This window comes from Muntiacus reevesi, chromosome 1, assembly GCF_963930625.1.
Source record: "Muntiacus reevesi chromosome 1, mMunRee1.1, whole genome shotgun sequence".
In the NCBI taxonomy this organism is placed as follows: domain Eukaryota; kingdom Metazoa; phylum Chordata; class Mammalia; order Artiodactyla; family Cervidae; genus Muntiacus; species Muntiacus reevesi.
Genome location: NC_089249.1, coordinates 245,316,371 through 245,333,076, shown reverse-complemented (window position 1 = coordinate 245,333,076; position 16,706 = coordinate 245,316,371). Strand labels below are relative to the sequence as shown.

The 16,706-nt window shown below is 38.6% G+C and overlaps 1 protein-coding gene across 2 annotated transcripts in view; it reads right to left on the bottom strand.

Annotated features, from left to right (window-relative positions):
- Positions 1-7,115: 7,115 nt before the first annotated feature.
- Positions 7,116-16,706, bottom strand: part of SGCD (sarcoglycan delta) — a 433,183-nt gene continuing 423,592 nt past the window's right edge. For both annotated transcript variants that reach the window (XM_065918989.1, XM_065918988.1), the window contains one exon: positions 7,116-15,696. In XM_065918989.1, coding sequence (XP_065775061.1) covers positions 15,523-15,696 — 174 coding nt within the window. In that variant the 3' untranslated portion in view covers positions 7,116-15,522. The remainder of the gene's footprint in view (positions 15,697-16,706) is intronic.

Sequence of the window (16,706 nt, the reverse complement as noted above, 5' to 3'; positions counted from 1 at the left end):
CCTCTGTCCATGGAATTCTCCAGGCAAGAATACTGGAGTGGGATCTTGCCCGGGTCTCATTCATTGCAGGCATATTCTTTACCATATGAGCCACCAGGGAAGCCTCATAGTACTGGAGAAGGGATTAATTATTGGGATCTGAGGACCTTGGTGGATTACTTATGATGAAGTCTTTTATAAAGAAGAGAAGTCTGATGTTGAGGGAGGAATCATGCATTGCAGTATCATGGGAACTAAGGGGAAGTATGTTCTGAAGCCTAGAAATCATGGGAAGGATGGATTAAAGATGTATTAAGGCTATGTGAAACCACTTGAAATTACCGGCTATAAGGTCTACCTTGACAAAACAATCCTAGGATATGAAGGCAGGAGGAGGTTGAGGGGGAGTTTGAGGGATGAGAGTAAATGAGGAGAGCAGTGGTCAGATGATCAGAAAGAGTCTCCAAGACTGGAGTGCATCAATTATCACTCTCACAATTTAAGGTAGCTATAAAGTTCAAGTTGTGGTAAAAGTTTTCCTTGGGTTCCCCCTTTAAGTCTCTTGAAAGGGGAAAGGGTTGGATCCTTCCTTACCTGGTCCTCACTTGAAGTCCAGTAGGGGAGCCAAGTTCCTACAACCTTGGTGCCCAAATAGAGCTTAGATGTGTGGTCTGTTCTTTGATGTCAAATCTGTAGTCAAGCTTTGTAACCATCACAGGGCCCAGAAGAACATTTTCAAAGATCTTATGAAAAAATGAGAAAATGTGAAATGGAAAGAGAGACCACCTTAAATCCCTAGGTGTTCTCTGTGTTCAGAGGTCTTTTCAAATTTGACCCATTGGTTGAGTTGAATAAATAGACTGAAAATTTTAAGTTAATAATTTTTTGGCAAAATTCAAAAGAGATTTCTGTTCATTCACTTTACAAAATTAGCAGTTATAAAGTCAGCATGCATAAAAAAGTTTAGGAAAACAAATATTCAACCATATTCATATCACCTTATTGTAACTTAAAATTATCAGTGGTTCCTTTTCATCCTTAACAATACATATATATTCTTATATATATGTATATATTTTTGTATATATGTATATATTTATATATGTATGTATATTTATATATGTGTATATATATATGTTCATATAGCTGTAATTAGTTTTCATGTAATTTTAGGTCTTTTGACTTATTTTATTTTGTCCTATGGTTTCTAAAATTATTTTAACATTTATACTATTCCACGAATTGAATGTACCATGATTTATTTACCCAATTGTTGGGAAAAAGGCAAATTCCAAATTTTTAACAAAAATAAACAACACTGCAGTAAACAATTGTGACCTGTGTGTTTTCCTTCATGTAGATTGTTGGTAGTGTCAAAGTATGTGTTATTAAATCTGTTTTACATAGAGAGCAGATACTAGTCTTTTTGGAAAAGTTTATTATACAAACAAAAACACAGGAATGATAATAAGAAAACTATACCTACAGTACCACTATCTAAAAATCACCTTCAGTTTCTTTGAAGTCTTGAGTCAGGTGTATACATCATTTTACACATTCAACATTGCATCTTGCTTTACTGTAAACTCTTCATAACCCTTTTAAAGATATTCCATCAAGTTGAACCAAACGTGGTCTCTTAGTCTTCCCTTTCAACTGGTTAGGTAGTGCTGCTATTTCTTCCCATCTTAAATCCTATTGCAGTGTTTATTTATCACTGTCACTAACAACTTTTTCCTATTTAAATATTGTTGCTTGGAGGAAGATGGGATTACTGGGCCAAAGTGTATGAAGATTTTTATGACTCATTAAAAATATTGGTGAATTACTTTTTGAAAATTTACACCAATGTCCACTGTACCAATGTTGAGGTATATATGTCTCACCTTTCCTTTTTGATAGAAAATGTAGGCAAGTTCTTTTGTTTTTCTTTTATTCCCTGTTACATCTTCCAATGTTTTAGAAGGAAAAAAGTGTATATTTTTGTTTGTGTGGATTATCAGTTCAGTTCAGTTGCTCAGTTGTGTCCGACTCTTTGTGACCCCATGGACTGAAGCATGCCAGGCTTCCCTGTCCATCACCAACTCCTACTCACTACTCAAACTCATGTCCATTGAGTCAGTGATGCCATCCAACCATCTCATCTTCTGTTGTCTCCTTCTCTTCCCCTCGTCAATCTTTTCCAGCACCAGGGTCTTTTCCAAGGAGTCAGTTTTTCTCATCAGGTGGCCAAAGTATTGGAGCTTCAGCTTCAGTATCTGTCCTTCCAATGAATATTAAGGACTGATTTCCTTTAGGGTTGACTGGTTTGATTTCCTTGCTGTCCAAAGGACTCTCAAGAGTCTTCTCCAACACCATAGTTCAAAAGCATCAATTCTTCAGTGTTCAGCTTTCTTTATAATCCAACTCTCACATTCATACATGACTGCTGGGAAAACCATAGTTTTGACTAGATGGACCTTAGTTGGCAAAGTGATGTCTCTCCTTTTTAATATGCTGTCTAGGTTAGTCATAGCTTTTCTTCCATGACCAACCTGTGTGGATTACTTGTTTATTACTGGGTCATTTACTTAGTGATGTCTTGGTTCTTTATTAACTTGCATGGGTTCCTAAAAACACAGAATTTTTAACCATTTCTCTTATTTAATGCTATTATTTTACTATCTTAAAAAGAGTTCTCTGTGTGCTCAGACATATCTGACTCTTTGTGACCCCATGGATTGTAGCTTGCCAGGCTGCTCTGTCAATGAGATTCTCTAGGCAAGAATACTAGAGTGGGTTGCCATGTCCTACTCCACAGGATCTTCCCTTCACAAGGATCGAACCCACATCTCTTACGTCTCCTGTATTGACAGGTGGGTTCTTTACCACTAGTGGCACCTGGGAAGCCCCATTGTTTTTTACTGTTTTAAAAAGAGTTCTCTGTGAGATGTGGTATGGGGAAAGCAGGAACTTAGAGAATTGTGTATTTGAATATGTTAGTCTCCTTGGCAATTTCTGTTGTCATTCTTCCTCACATCATAGGTTGGTTGCTTGTCAGTTTCCTATTATTTTTATCTTTTCCATATTATGTGGTAGTTGGCCTTTTTAGATCTCTGTTTATCCTGCAGACTCTTGAGATAGTCAAGAGAAAGGAGTGTGTGTTACTCATTTAGAAGAGAATAAAGATTCAGTCGATACTAGATGAATAAAGATATTTAACTCTGACCCACTGGAGGTATTTTAAGGGGGGAATCTGAGACTTCCCCTCCCGACCCTCACCAAAACAATTGTTGATCAGTTTCCCTGGTAACAATCAAATACTTAGAACTTTTTCTATTGGTTTGTAATGACCTTCCAGCTACTTGTTCCCCTGGCACCTCATTAGTATTTCATATCTGCAGCTATTTGTTTCATTATCAAGGCTGCTCACTTATATGTTGAGTGCAGAAGTCACCATCTTGTTCTTGCTCTCTGTTTCGGAGTGCTTAAGAATGAAAAGTAGATTGAAGTGTTACATTGATATAAGACAATTTCACAAATTCACTTGAGTCTATTTCTGAGTTATCTGGTCTGTTCACCCATTTCTGTTTATGTACCTGACACTTGGGCTTAGGTGGTAAAATGCTGAGGAGGCTGTGCCTTTGTTCTTGAGCTCTTCTTGTTCTAGTGGCGTGAGTAGAAGAATTGACAGGTTGCTTTGGTACAAGGGAAGCCTTGATAGAGGTTTGTCCAGAATTCCCCGAGGGTACAAAGGACTGCTCACTCCACTGAGAAGCAAGTCAGAGAAACCTTCTGAGAGGGAAGATGTCTGAGCCAGGTCTTAGAAGGTGAGCTGGGGTAAGCCAGGATGAAGAAAGGAGAGGGTGATTTTTTGGTAGGGAAATAATGCCAAGTGCAATTGATCTTTCTTCTTTGTTTTTGGAATATGGCTATCTTCATCACTGCTATTTTGTGCTTTTAAATAGCCTGTTAGGTTTGCATCATTTTAGTGGCTTTTTGTATGCAACATTCCTTGATTTAAAAAAAAATTATTTTGCCTGATAAAATTTAGAATTATTTTTACTTTCAAGAAAATTTCTGTTGGGATTTTGATTGGAATGTTGTTAAACATGTAAAAAATAACTTGAAGGAGATAAAAATCTTCATCAATTTTAGTCTGTTCAGCTAAGAGTTGGTCTCTTAATTTTATATTTATCTCTCCAGAATTTTTACATTTTTAAGCATAGGTTACAACAAATCTATGGTAGTTTTTCTTTATTAATAAATTTATGAATGTTTATACATATACATTATATGTAAAATACATGAGCTAGTATCAGAAAAATTATGTCTTGAATATAATTTCCTAAGCAAAACTATTTTATTTTTATTTAAGAAACAAGCACTAACTTTAACTTTTTAAATTTGAGCTGATTTTTAAAATTGTACATGATTGGGGTTTTCTATTTTTCTTAGAATAACATGTCGCTTATAGCATTTAAACTTTTACATATCTCTTAAGCCTGCCCTCATGTTCTTCAATACTTAGCAGTTTTGTCTTAGGTTTTTGTTTTCTACTTATTAAGATGTAAAATTTAGAATTATTAATAGGGCTTCCCTGGTGGAATTTAGAATTATTTATGCCATCTTATGTTTATTATTTATATTTGTTCTTTTGTTGATTATTCTGAAATCTTAAGTTGAATGTTTTGTTTATTCATTTCCCTATGATAAGTTTAAATGCTTTTTAAAATGCCAGAAGACTGCTTTGGCCAAAACAGCATACTTTGTAGGATTTTTCATTCTTTGAATAGGCTAATCACTAATTAGTTAGGAAAATATATTTCAATCTGAAATTCCTAGGGTTTTATGTTAAATATACCATCCATTTTTACTTTCAGAAAATATAGACTGAAGAGGTTTTTTTTTAATGTTTTCATTTACAGATTATTTTATATGATCATGGGACAGTCAAAAGGAAGTGTTTTTGATGACATGCATAGGGGAGTATATGTGTTTTGTATGTATAATGGTTTTCCAATTTGTAAGTTATAAAGAGCAATTATATTTGTCAATTATTTTGCTTATTCTTTTTTTTTCTTTTATTTTCCTTATTCTTATACTTCAAAGTTCTGGATTTTGGGTTTTTGTTACTTGCCTGTTCAGCATAATGTTTTAATTATATATATAGTCAGCAAGACAGGAACTTTATTATTATACATCATCATAATTAAGCTCTCCTACTATAAAATATTTTCCTTTTATTTAAGTTTTTTAAGTTAATTTTGCCCACCAAGTTTTTAAGTGCAGTTCTTGACTTGGTCTTTTAATAGATTAAACTAGATGATTTCATGTTACAGTTTCTACCTTGATTTAGTATCTGCTGTCCTCAACTTTGCCATTCCAAAATGCTTGCTTTCAATTAAAATATACCATAATTTGGAAGATTGTATTCTCACATTGTATCTACCCATTTTACATTCTAAGTTTTTCCTTGAAATATCTCGCAAGGATTCTATTATTATGTTTAATTTCTTGTGCCAGGGAGTCTCAAAGCAGATCTCATTTCTCCATTGATGATGGGTCAGGAGGGTCTTCAGTGGGGGCTGTAAACTGATCAAAACACCCAAATATTTGGTGTTATTGAGGATAATTAAAATTAGCATGCACAGACTAAAATTAGCCTGTCATTGAACTTAACTGGAGAAGCAAATTCATACATGCTATTCACAGGGTTTTTTCCCTGAAATTTATGTATTTCTCTGCACTGACTCCCATTCCCTGGCTCTGTACCCGGACTCTTTTCCTTGGGTAAAGTGGGGCTTGGTGGCTAACTGAACTACAGAGTTTTCACATCTTTTTCAAAGGAGTCAAGTTGGAGGAAATGTAAAAGTTGCTGTTTTATACCTATTTGCCACTTTAAAAGAGTTCCTTCTGTGAAGGATAAGGTATAGAACTCTTTTTAGCTACTCAGTATTTCATCTGTTTTGTAATTTTGTATTAACAATCATGTCAATTAGTTTAAGTCACCAGTAACAGCCTTTCTCTCTCCTTAGTGTTTCCTTCTCATTTTAGCCATGCTTCAACATGTTTTTCACCAATGCATCTTGAATGGTGACTTCTCTGACTTCATTCTCTTTGATTTAGATTTCTTTGGTAAGTTTTCCCCAAAAAAGAAACCATGTACTAAAATTACTGCACCCCACTTGAGTAAAATTTTCCCTATAGCATTTTACCTTTTGAGGATTCTGTAATGTTGCTTCAGCATCATTTGTAGTCAGCAGCTTAATTTGATGGGAGGTAACCTATGATGAAAGTACAATGGGGAATGCATATGGATTCTGTCATGTATTGGATATGTAAAATAAAAATTAGTCTTAGATTTTCTAGATGAGAAAATGACCTCTCTACCTTAACATGTAATTGTGAGAATCTATTCATATGCCATTACTCCTTTATAAACTTTAAAAATGAATATAAGCATTCTAGGGTCTCAGGCTGATAGGTAAATAGGTAAATCACAGTACAACATAGGATTACAAAATAGAACAAATTAATGGGGGACTTAAGAATGATAAGGACTGCAGAGAAAAGATGACATGGGGATGGGATCCTGAAGGATGATATCCTGTGATAGGGTGGTGCGACTTGGAAGGGCATTCTAAGTGGATGGAATAGTATGTTCAAAAATGTGGTACTCTGGAAGGCCAGGAGATTGAGATGCTGAAATGGAGGATTGACTGTGGTGTGTAATGCCATGATATCCTTCTGTCATACATTGTCCCCATGTGGGGAGCAGGGTTAGGGTATTCTGTGGAAAAGGATAAAAACTGGACCAGGGATGGGCAGCTGGCTTACAGGTGGCTGATCCATAGGCTGACCAGGAATGGTAAGGTATCCTGATTAAAAATGCGGAGCAAGCAGACTGGCTTCTTCACTGATTTAGAGACAGGAGTGGTAAATTACAGCAGAAGGAGCCTGTCCAGGTCTTTAGGAAAATGTAGAAGATGACTGTTCCCTTACCTTCTCCAAGTCCTGGGGACTCCCCAGTTCTAGGCAGGTGTTACCTTATAATAAGCTCTCTTTCATAAAGCAGCCTGTGTGAATCTCTTCCTAAAAACAAAAATGACTTAATAACGTGTTAGGCCACTGATCAAAGAGAAAGAGAAGAGACGTTAACCTTAAAATTTATTTCTGTGGCAGTCAACAGGAGTAACTGTTTTATCAACTGTGAAAGTGGAATTCCCTAAAGAAGTGGACAAGGGTGCTTTCCTTCTTACCAATCATTATTTTTATTAATATACTTTACAAGACTGCAGTTGAAATAATATTAAATACAAATTTTTTATACAGAAAGTGTAATAAAGTTAAAATAGTTCCTTGTAATTCATAGCATTATTGCAATGCTTACAAAATTTTTGCATAGAGTGTGCAAGGATTGATGTTATTCAAAACAAAACTAAAAAGCTCTTCTTACACCACACCCAAATCCAGAGAAAAACAAAAAATCAAATTAAAAAAAAAAATAATAATCCAAAGGCTGAACTCAATTGCTTTAGGGAAATGGGGTTACTTTTTCAAAATCTCCAAGCAAATAGGACTTTTATGACCTTATCTTTACTGTGAAAGCACCAGAATCTGGCTTCTCCGGGAGTGTGTTTAGCCAGCACAAAGATGGATGGTTCCCTGCCTTTCCTTTCTCAAACCTTATTTCCTGAAGAAGTGTGCCTCTGCTTCCTTGTGGCCTCAAAAAGAGAGAAACTTGACTGGGCAGGCGGCTAACAGATCGCAAACTCTATTACTGCCTCACCAAACACTACCTATAAATCAGGTTAGTTTTGTGTCCACCCCAAATTCAGGTTTGCAGACTCTTCCTTCTGCTTTGCCAAGATCTCCTGTCTCTGCTAGGGAACCTGACTGCTGGCTCTGGTGATGTTAGTTCCATGAGGCCCTTTAAAGATACCCCTTCCTAATTTGCTGTTTGGACACATACATCAGTAAAAGAAAATCCCTGAATGACTTACCCTAAAAGAGGATATTTGACATTTTTAGTTCATCCCTTTTCTAAGGTTTAAGAGGTGGCAGAGCCACGGGAGCACAACAGGACCCTGGTTAGCACTGGGATTGACTGTGTCAGGAGCAATGAGAGGCTCTGTCTGCAGCCCTCCAGGGGTCAGACATGTGACGTGGAGAACACACAGAAAAAGCAGGACAGGCCCACCCTCTGCCACTGCGCCACTACGAAGCTCTGGGTGGGGGCAGACTAATAGGAGCTGCACAAGGGCATACTAGTTTAGCCTGTTCTGATTGTCCCTGGCTGAGTTAATTCTTCAAAACGATTTTAAGTCTTTGAACTCTTAGAGATCAAACCCTGATCCCTTGGCTTAGAAGATGAAAGTGCCCCAAAGCCACGAAGGTATAAGGACCTTCAGATGCACTCATCTGCTCCCTTAGTCACTGGAATGCCACCAGCCTCTTTGCTGAAACTAGGACACTGGTGTCAGCTGTGCAGGTTCAAGGTTAAAGGGTGCCGCTGTTGCAACAAGAATTGGCAGGTGGGTCCCCTTTCCAACTCAGCTCAATTGGTAATGATGGGCTGAGTGCTTTGGTAAGAAAAATTCTGCACGTGGGGTAGGTGGGGTTATGGACCATTAGTGATGACTGACCAGGTACAGGGTGTGAGATTCAAACCATTATCCCAGCCAGAGGGGCCAGCTTGGTCCTGAATGCCTGGTGCTAACTGAATTCTTGCCAGTCTTATTTTCTTGTAGGGAAATACAGACAGTTGAGTTCCTGTCTATTTGATTCTCTTCTGGAGTCTTGCCACAACTAAATGTAGGGAAGAATGATAGCCACCTAAAATAAGACATTTGTCTTTTGAAGTGAAATACAGGGGAAGGAGAATTGTGTGAGCAGAAATGCTTATCTGTGTAGCCTCAACTATAGATCATTGAGGATTAAAGTTTAACTCTTAAATGTAAGGCTGACAACCCAGGTATCTTTCAATTTATAAGGAGAAGGAGCTTGATTTAACAAGAATCATAAAGCAAACTATTTGGGTTTTTTTTTTTTTGGTACTAGATTCTGTTACTCAGATCTTCTATATTTTTACCATAGGTATCTCTCTTTTGGTGCTGGATACTATCACTCATGAGACAAGATAGAAAGAAAGGAGATACAATTTTATAGTCTCATCCACACGACTAGTTAAAAAACTGGTAGGAGACATTTCTTAAGAGCTTGACAAATAGCTTGACCTGCTGGTGACTTCACAGCATAGTGGTCTGGAGTTAGACCCGCATTCCAGCTCTGCCCTTTTCTAACTAGTGACTTTGAGCAAGTTTCCCAGCCTTTCTAAGCCTCAGTTTCCACATCTGTAGATTGGAACTATAATGGAACCAAACTCAAAGGATTGTTTTGAGGATGAAATAAGTGGATGCATACAAAACACTCAGCACAGTGGCTAGCACATAGTGCTCAATGAATACTAGTTCATAAAAATTATCATTATAATTGGAGAAATAGAACTCAGCGCTTGCCATGTTTTAGAATAGGCTCTGGGTCCAAGGAGACCTCTCTGACCTCATGCAAGATTCACGGATGTGATTTGAGAAGAAGGTTCACAACTTGCTCAGATCCTCAAAGAAGCTGTGACATCCCCCCAAATGTTAGGACCTTGTGAATTATATAAATATGGTGACTAAAGAAGCATCAGTGTCTTCCTGGTCATCAAATATCTTTTGTCCTCAGACAGTACTTTGGTATACTGCTCCTTTGTAACCTTATGGATCAACTTGGGATTTAGGAAATCTGAGTTCTCTCTGATTTCACCAGAATAATGCACATATAGAATTAGGCTGTGAAGACAATAAAGAAATGGGATTACCAGATGAGTCTAGGAGTGCAGAATAGATTTTAGGTAAGACAGGTCTTCTTTCTTGCCTGAAAGAGGGCAGCTTGTTTTACTGTCCGACCTTAGGTCATGTTCAGTGATGGAGCAAAATCCCTTCACTGTCTAATGAGGGTGTCTACGTGCCTAACGGGGTGTTTTGGAATACTATTCTGGTTTCCCATTGCGGCAGCTGGATTTGAACTCTAAAAATACTTCCGGTTGATAGTGTTTTCCTCTGTTCAGTTGAAAACCTCATGGAGGTGGAACTGATATTACCACTGTTGGGCAGAAGTTAAGAAGTCAGCAATGCTGTTGGTATGTTTGAGACTATTTACTGATGGATTTGGTTAACATCCTTAATACTGTTCTGACATCACATCTCTTGTTGCATCCTTTGAACTGCTCTTTTTTTTCAGGGGAAGATGCTAATATCCTAATCTGTCAGTACCTAAAGAAAAGAAGATGTGAGGTGGGATAAAACCAAAGAAAATAGCCCATAGATCATGGGTCACCCCCAAGGAGATGTTTTATTTTATTCTTGTGCTCTAACAATACTCAAAACGAGGACCTCCCACAAATAATTCTTTTCCTTTTGCCATTCAGACCTGTCTTGAGAAATTTCAAGGACTCCATTATTAAGAAAGCTTTTAAGAACCACAGAAATCACATTGCTTTTGAAAGTGCTAATGTGTGCGGTGTGCTGTGCTGGCTGAAGCAGCGGGCTTCAGAGCGCTTTATCTCTTATCAGTGGTTTAGCTTTGTGAATGAGAAATTCAGAGGCAACTGTGTAATTTGAAATTCTGATTACCACAAAGAAAGAGATGCATCTGACACCCCAGTGCAGTAGCTTTGACTATTTTAATGGAAATATGTTGGGACTAGGGGGAGCCTTCCACTGAGGAAAAAGTGATGAAAGACCAAAAGAGAGACATTTTATCTTTGAGATAAAAGGCCTGTTTTCTAAGGTTGTTTCTTTTATTATGACTTTTCCCCTCTACCTGCTACTGGGGCACCATGCAAATGTTTCATTCCAGGAATTGCTTTGTTATTCTTTTTGTGCCTAAGATTTCTCAGAGCAAGAGAAATAGAGAGAAGGGGTCTTGTTTACAACCTACTTAAATAGGATTTTCACCTTTCAGAGAGCCTTAAAAAAATAAGGATCTAGTGCTTAAATGGATCTGTTTACTTCCTTGGTTCAAACATCAGGCTACCTTTTGCCTAAAGCAAATCAAGATATTCTCATGTAGCTGCTCCTGTGAAGGCCAGTTTAATTCTCTTTTAGTTGAATCCAGATAAAATGCTGAAGGACTCCTTTAGCTAATGTCGATTAGGGTCTAGTAAATGGTGGGTAAAAAAAATAAACACCTTTCCTTCCCTAAAAGGAATACTAGTACTTACAAAGAATCATTCATTGAATATGAAGTCCTGGATTAGCAATAGGGGTGCTGACTGAAGGGACAAATCTCTGGAAGGAACCTGCCTTACCACGCAGAGGCAGAGATGTTGGAATTCAAAGTAGGTCTTTCCTGTACTCCTATTACACCAAAGAACAAAGACCTAGACCCTTGAAAACAACATCAAGGCAGTCTTTCCCACTGAACTCCAACTCCCCAGTAATAGCTTCAAGAAATAATTCTGTATTTTTTCTTCTTACATATTTTAAGATATTCCTTTGAATATTTCTAATTATTTATTGGTCCTGCCAACTCTTCAAGCCTGATGTAGTCATAAGAGAGCAAGTCTGCTGTGGGTATGAATAATTGAGGTGATGGATGCCAAAAAGATGTGTTAAGTCAAAAATATTCTTCAGAGGATCATGGAATGGACATCTTTCTGGAATATGAGAAGGTGAGATAGAAACCTCTAAGCAGAGGCTACAGAAATAGTCTCTTCAGGAAAGAGATTCTAGATATAAATCATGCCACATGATGATGCTGACCCAAGGAACCCCTATATATTAAGGGTCCTAGGAAAACCTTTTGGATGATCACAGCTTTCCTCTTTCACTCAACCCTTCCCTAATTCCATCTTCCCTCTTCCCAAGAATCCTGTGAGCCTGTGTTTCTCAGACAAGTGGATATCTTTTACGTGCAATGTAAGGTGGAACATCTTTTCTATAACCACATATTTATATTTCCAAGCATGCCTGGAAATGTATTGCTATCACCTGCTTTCTCTCCTGCTGTGTCCAACACAGATGAGACTACACATGACCTCTACACCAAGCATCAGCAAACTTTTACTGAAAAACCAATTAGTAACTGTGTTTTGTGGGCCACGAGGTTTCTGGCACAGACACCCAACCCTGCTGGTCCAGTATGCAATCAGCTATCCATAACATGTAAGTGGATGAATGTGGCTGTGTTAAAATAAAACTTGGTTTACAAAAACAAGTGATGAGTCCCATTTGGCTTAGGGACCAGAGTTTGTTGACCCTTGTGGTAGAGTCAAGACTCAAGCAATCTTTGGTCTGTGGTGCTGGGCATACAATGAAAATCATCCAAGGGAAACTGACCTAAATGAAGTTAAAAGCCAGTTCAAGTTTATAGGTTCTGTCTCTTGGGTAACAGAAAGATAAAGCTTCGTATCAAGTTTCCACCTAGACTGATGACACTAAAAGAGCTTTTGAAAACCTCCTTCATACTAGTCATCTCTTAAGACTCAACTTTAACAACTTATTAGCAGATATCCAATAGAACTCGGTGCTAAACATTTGGAGATGAAACTTTCCTAGAAAATATTAAAATACTAGAACTTCTAGAATATTGAAAATTCATTTAAGCTCTTCATTATGCCACCCACTGCTTAATATTCTGAGAGATGTGATTGTCTAGAAGATACTATATATAAAGATTAGAAAGAATCTCATTGTTATAAATTAAAATTATCAGATTTTAATGTAAAAGAGATTTTTTTTTTTCCAGAATTCAGGTAAAATGTTTTGTCATGACCAGGGACATGGAGGAAGTTAGGGGGGAAAATGTACATTGAGGACCTAATATGCATTTACCAAATTCTAAAGTCTGAACTGAAATACATAATTTAATCCACGCCAAACTTCCTGATCATTACCTATATTGTAGTCACTTAGCACAAATGAAAATCAGAATTTTATATCGTGTCTATCCCCATAGGTGCTTGATTTCTATTCTTGGTTGCTATTATTCTTTTTATTCTATTTGTGATCTGAGTACCTTTAGGATTAAATTTTGCAAATGGGATCACACCACTCCTTTTTATTGGCATAAAATTCTCAAGGTGCTCCTCTCAGACTTTCATTTAACAATTAGAACAAAATTAGATGAAAGAGCTCAGTGAACCTTCAGTTTCTTTGTCATCCTTAGAACAGGTACTTGAGATGACAGAATGCAAAGATGGTTTGTCTGTTAAAAAAAAAAAAAACCCAACAAAACACAAAACCCCTTTGTCTTCAGTTATGTAGCCACAAAGGGCCTCATAACTACTGCTGATCTGAAAGATATGGGGTAGATGCTCCAAGTTGCCAAGGAGGGCCTTTTTGGCTTGGAATAACCCTGGATATGGTACATGCAGATTCTGGCAGTGTGATCCTACATGATATAAATAGTACTGAGCCAGAGCAACTGGATTTTTTTTTTTTTTTTTTTTTTTTACCATTTTCTTTTTTAGACCCTAATGCTGCAAAATAAGCAATCACATGGTCTCACAGTTGAGCAACCCAGTTCTTCTGTATGGATATTGAGCAGGAGTGACTGGAGGGAGCCCGGGGTCTGGGAGCCAGCAGAGTCACTGGTCAAGCTAGAACCATCCCTCTCCCCCCACTGCTAAGTGACCAAGCAACACACAGTTTGTTTTTACCTCCCATGTGTGCAATCTCAGCCCCCCGATGCTGGAGTGTCATCTTAAAAATACCAAACCTCTTATTCATTTTCTATGGCAAATGTCACCTCTGCTTGTGAAGTAAGAAAAAGTAGAACCCTGTTGAGGAAAAAACAAATGCCATTCAGGCCTACAAATAAGACTTCATTTAGGACTGTGGGGCCACTGCTTGCCAAGTGGCATCCAGGGCGATAGGAGCCAGTCGGTTATGTCTCCCTTCCGGGCTCTTCGGAGTCCACATCTGTCAGTCACTTGGTTTGTCTACCAGCTTTTAAGATGCCCGGTCATTATTTTACCCTTCCCCTCCAATCACCCAAAATAAACTACAGGTAACAACAAGATAAACAGGATGTGCTTCTCCTTGCTGAGTGCATTGACGTAAGGCACAGGCACATTTCCCCCTCTTTGAACAGAGACGGTGTAATCTCCTGTCCCAGCACAAGAGCTGGCCAGGGTGACCCTGGAGTGTGATGATGAAAGTGGGGTGATGGGAGGTAGCTGATGGCGGGAATTAGGGAGCTGCTGCCACATGCAGGGGAGCAGGGACCACTGGGCCCCAGGGGACACAGCGATGCTAAGGAAGACACTTGACTCTTGTCTAGAGTAATGTTCAGTGAACATTCCTGGGGGCACATGGTACTTCATGGCTGTGATTCTTGGGTCACAATTCTTAGAGAAAACGACGGTCAGTTTAGGAAAATGAATACCCCAATACTGAAAAACTAGGTAAGAAGATTGGAGGCAGAGAGTTTGTGCATGCCTTTAAAAATAAAAGGCATGCCTCTAAATGACCTACCAGTCCCCAGAAACATATTTAAAAATAATTCTGTTCCCTATGCCACTCTTTGACTTCCACCTCCAAATAACTTCTCATGGGGGTAGGGGGTTCCATTCTTAAGGATTTGGATTGACCTGATCATTTTGGGTATGACTCCACTGCATAAAATTCAAAAGTGAGGATGTAACAGATTTTGAGCCATTTTTCGCCTTTAAACAGAGACATATTGGCCATTTATTCTTAGTCTGTCAGGCCACTGAGTAGCTTCCAGCCGACTGAGGAGCAGCTGTTTTCCTATTTTGTGCTGATTTACAGCTCCTGTTTTGACTGTGGGATAATATGTGAGTTTGAAGGAAGGAGGCTAGCAGGAGTTGGGAGAGTCATTCAAACTTTGCTAAAATCCATCCTCCAAATTCCTACAACCATGAAAGCCTGGATGCATTTGGATGCCAAAGTAGCACAGCCAGTCTGAGTTCCTCTGTCTGACTTCTAGAGGGACTTGACTTGAAGAGGGAGAAGATGGCTGGCTGTGTGGAAGCTCCTAAAGGGAACTAAGGGTCTGCTTTTACTGCAAGGGTCTTAGCCCCTGAGGGAGACTTGCAAATTCCCGCCATCACTGCCTTGTGATGACCCTAAAAGCAAAGACAGGCTATTACTCAAACATGTAGGCAGATATTCAGTAAGTGTCGAAACACTGTGTGATTCAGCAGGGTCTGGAGAATATTAGGCCCAAATTAGTGTTTTGATTTTATCATGTATGTGACAGGGTTGGGATCGCAATGACAGTGGATATCACAGGGTCACCCATGGTTCCTTTTGTACTGAAACCTCATTTTATACAGAGGATATATATATTTATTTATATATATTTATATATATTTATATCCACCCACACACGCAAACACACTCACGCATACACACACGCACGCACCCACGCACATACACACAAGGTCTTTGATAGGCTTTCCGTGTTCTAGTAAAAATAGCTGGCAGCCAGGGTCTAAAGCCAAAAAAGGCCTGGATGCTGCCGACAGTGTCCACTACAGATGGTCTCTCACAGGCAGACACTTGTGTTTATCTGACAGGTGGAACCGGCTCCTGCCTGGGACAGGAATAACCTCCCGTTGGCGCAGACGCAGATCTCGAACACCTTCTGCCTCGCTCCTGCGGGCGTATAGGATCCATGAGGCAGTCTAGGTAGCTTGATTTTCGCAGCATCTAACTTAATCTAAAGAGAGGAAACAGGAAGGAAGAGTCATTTATCCTCTTGACATTCCAAAACAGTGGATAAGAATGTTCAGTTGAAATCAAACGAACACCAACCATGTGCTCAGCATTGTTGACACTGGGAATTCAGGGATGAATAAGACAGGTCAAGTCCCTTCCCTCCCAGAAGCCTGTATTCTAGTCAGACAGTGTTGCACTGGCAATGTCATGTATATATTAGCATTTTGTAATAGCACACCATGTGGAATGTGAACGGATTCCTAGTGTGATGTAAATTTGGAAATGGTAGGGTAACAATTTTCTTTACTATTCTTGACTATTTTCTTTTCTTTGCTATGCTCAGCCTCTCTACATTTAGGTATGGAGTGGGGCTTCAAGAACATGCAGCACTTCCGGTCTTAAATGTCAGGATTACAACTGATCCCTCCAGCGTCCAGATCCTGATAGCTATAAATTGCATCTGTGATGTAGTCACTCCTTCTAAATGTGTGTGGTTTGGAGTCTGCAGCGTCTGTAGCTGTCTGTGGAGACAGTTTTGATAACTGAAAGCTCTATCTGACTTGCTCTTTTAAAACAAATATAGCACATACCAGACCAATCAAAAGTCGGGCTTAGTGAACAGAGGCAGGTGGAGACTGATAACTTCTAAGTAGATATGGAAAGTGGAATAGAGAGTTGCTTTAAAAACATTTTTCCTCTTTAAAAAATCTTAAATGGAAAGATCCACTTATGTATAGGATGAAGGTACTTTCAAAAGTTTGCGTTTGAATTGTATTTTCTTTGGGGATTTGGCTTACCTTGCTTGCAAAAACACAAGCAGCTCTTGTTCACCACAGTGAGACTGTATCGGGGTAAGAGAATGAATATTTGCAGCCTCTTGTCTCAGCCTCTCGTTGGCTAGCTAAGTATTGACTTGCTCTGATTGGGATAGCTGTTAGATTTTACTTTTCCATTTTCGGTGAAAGTAAATGCATACAATGTATACTTAAAAATGACTACAAGTAAACTACG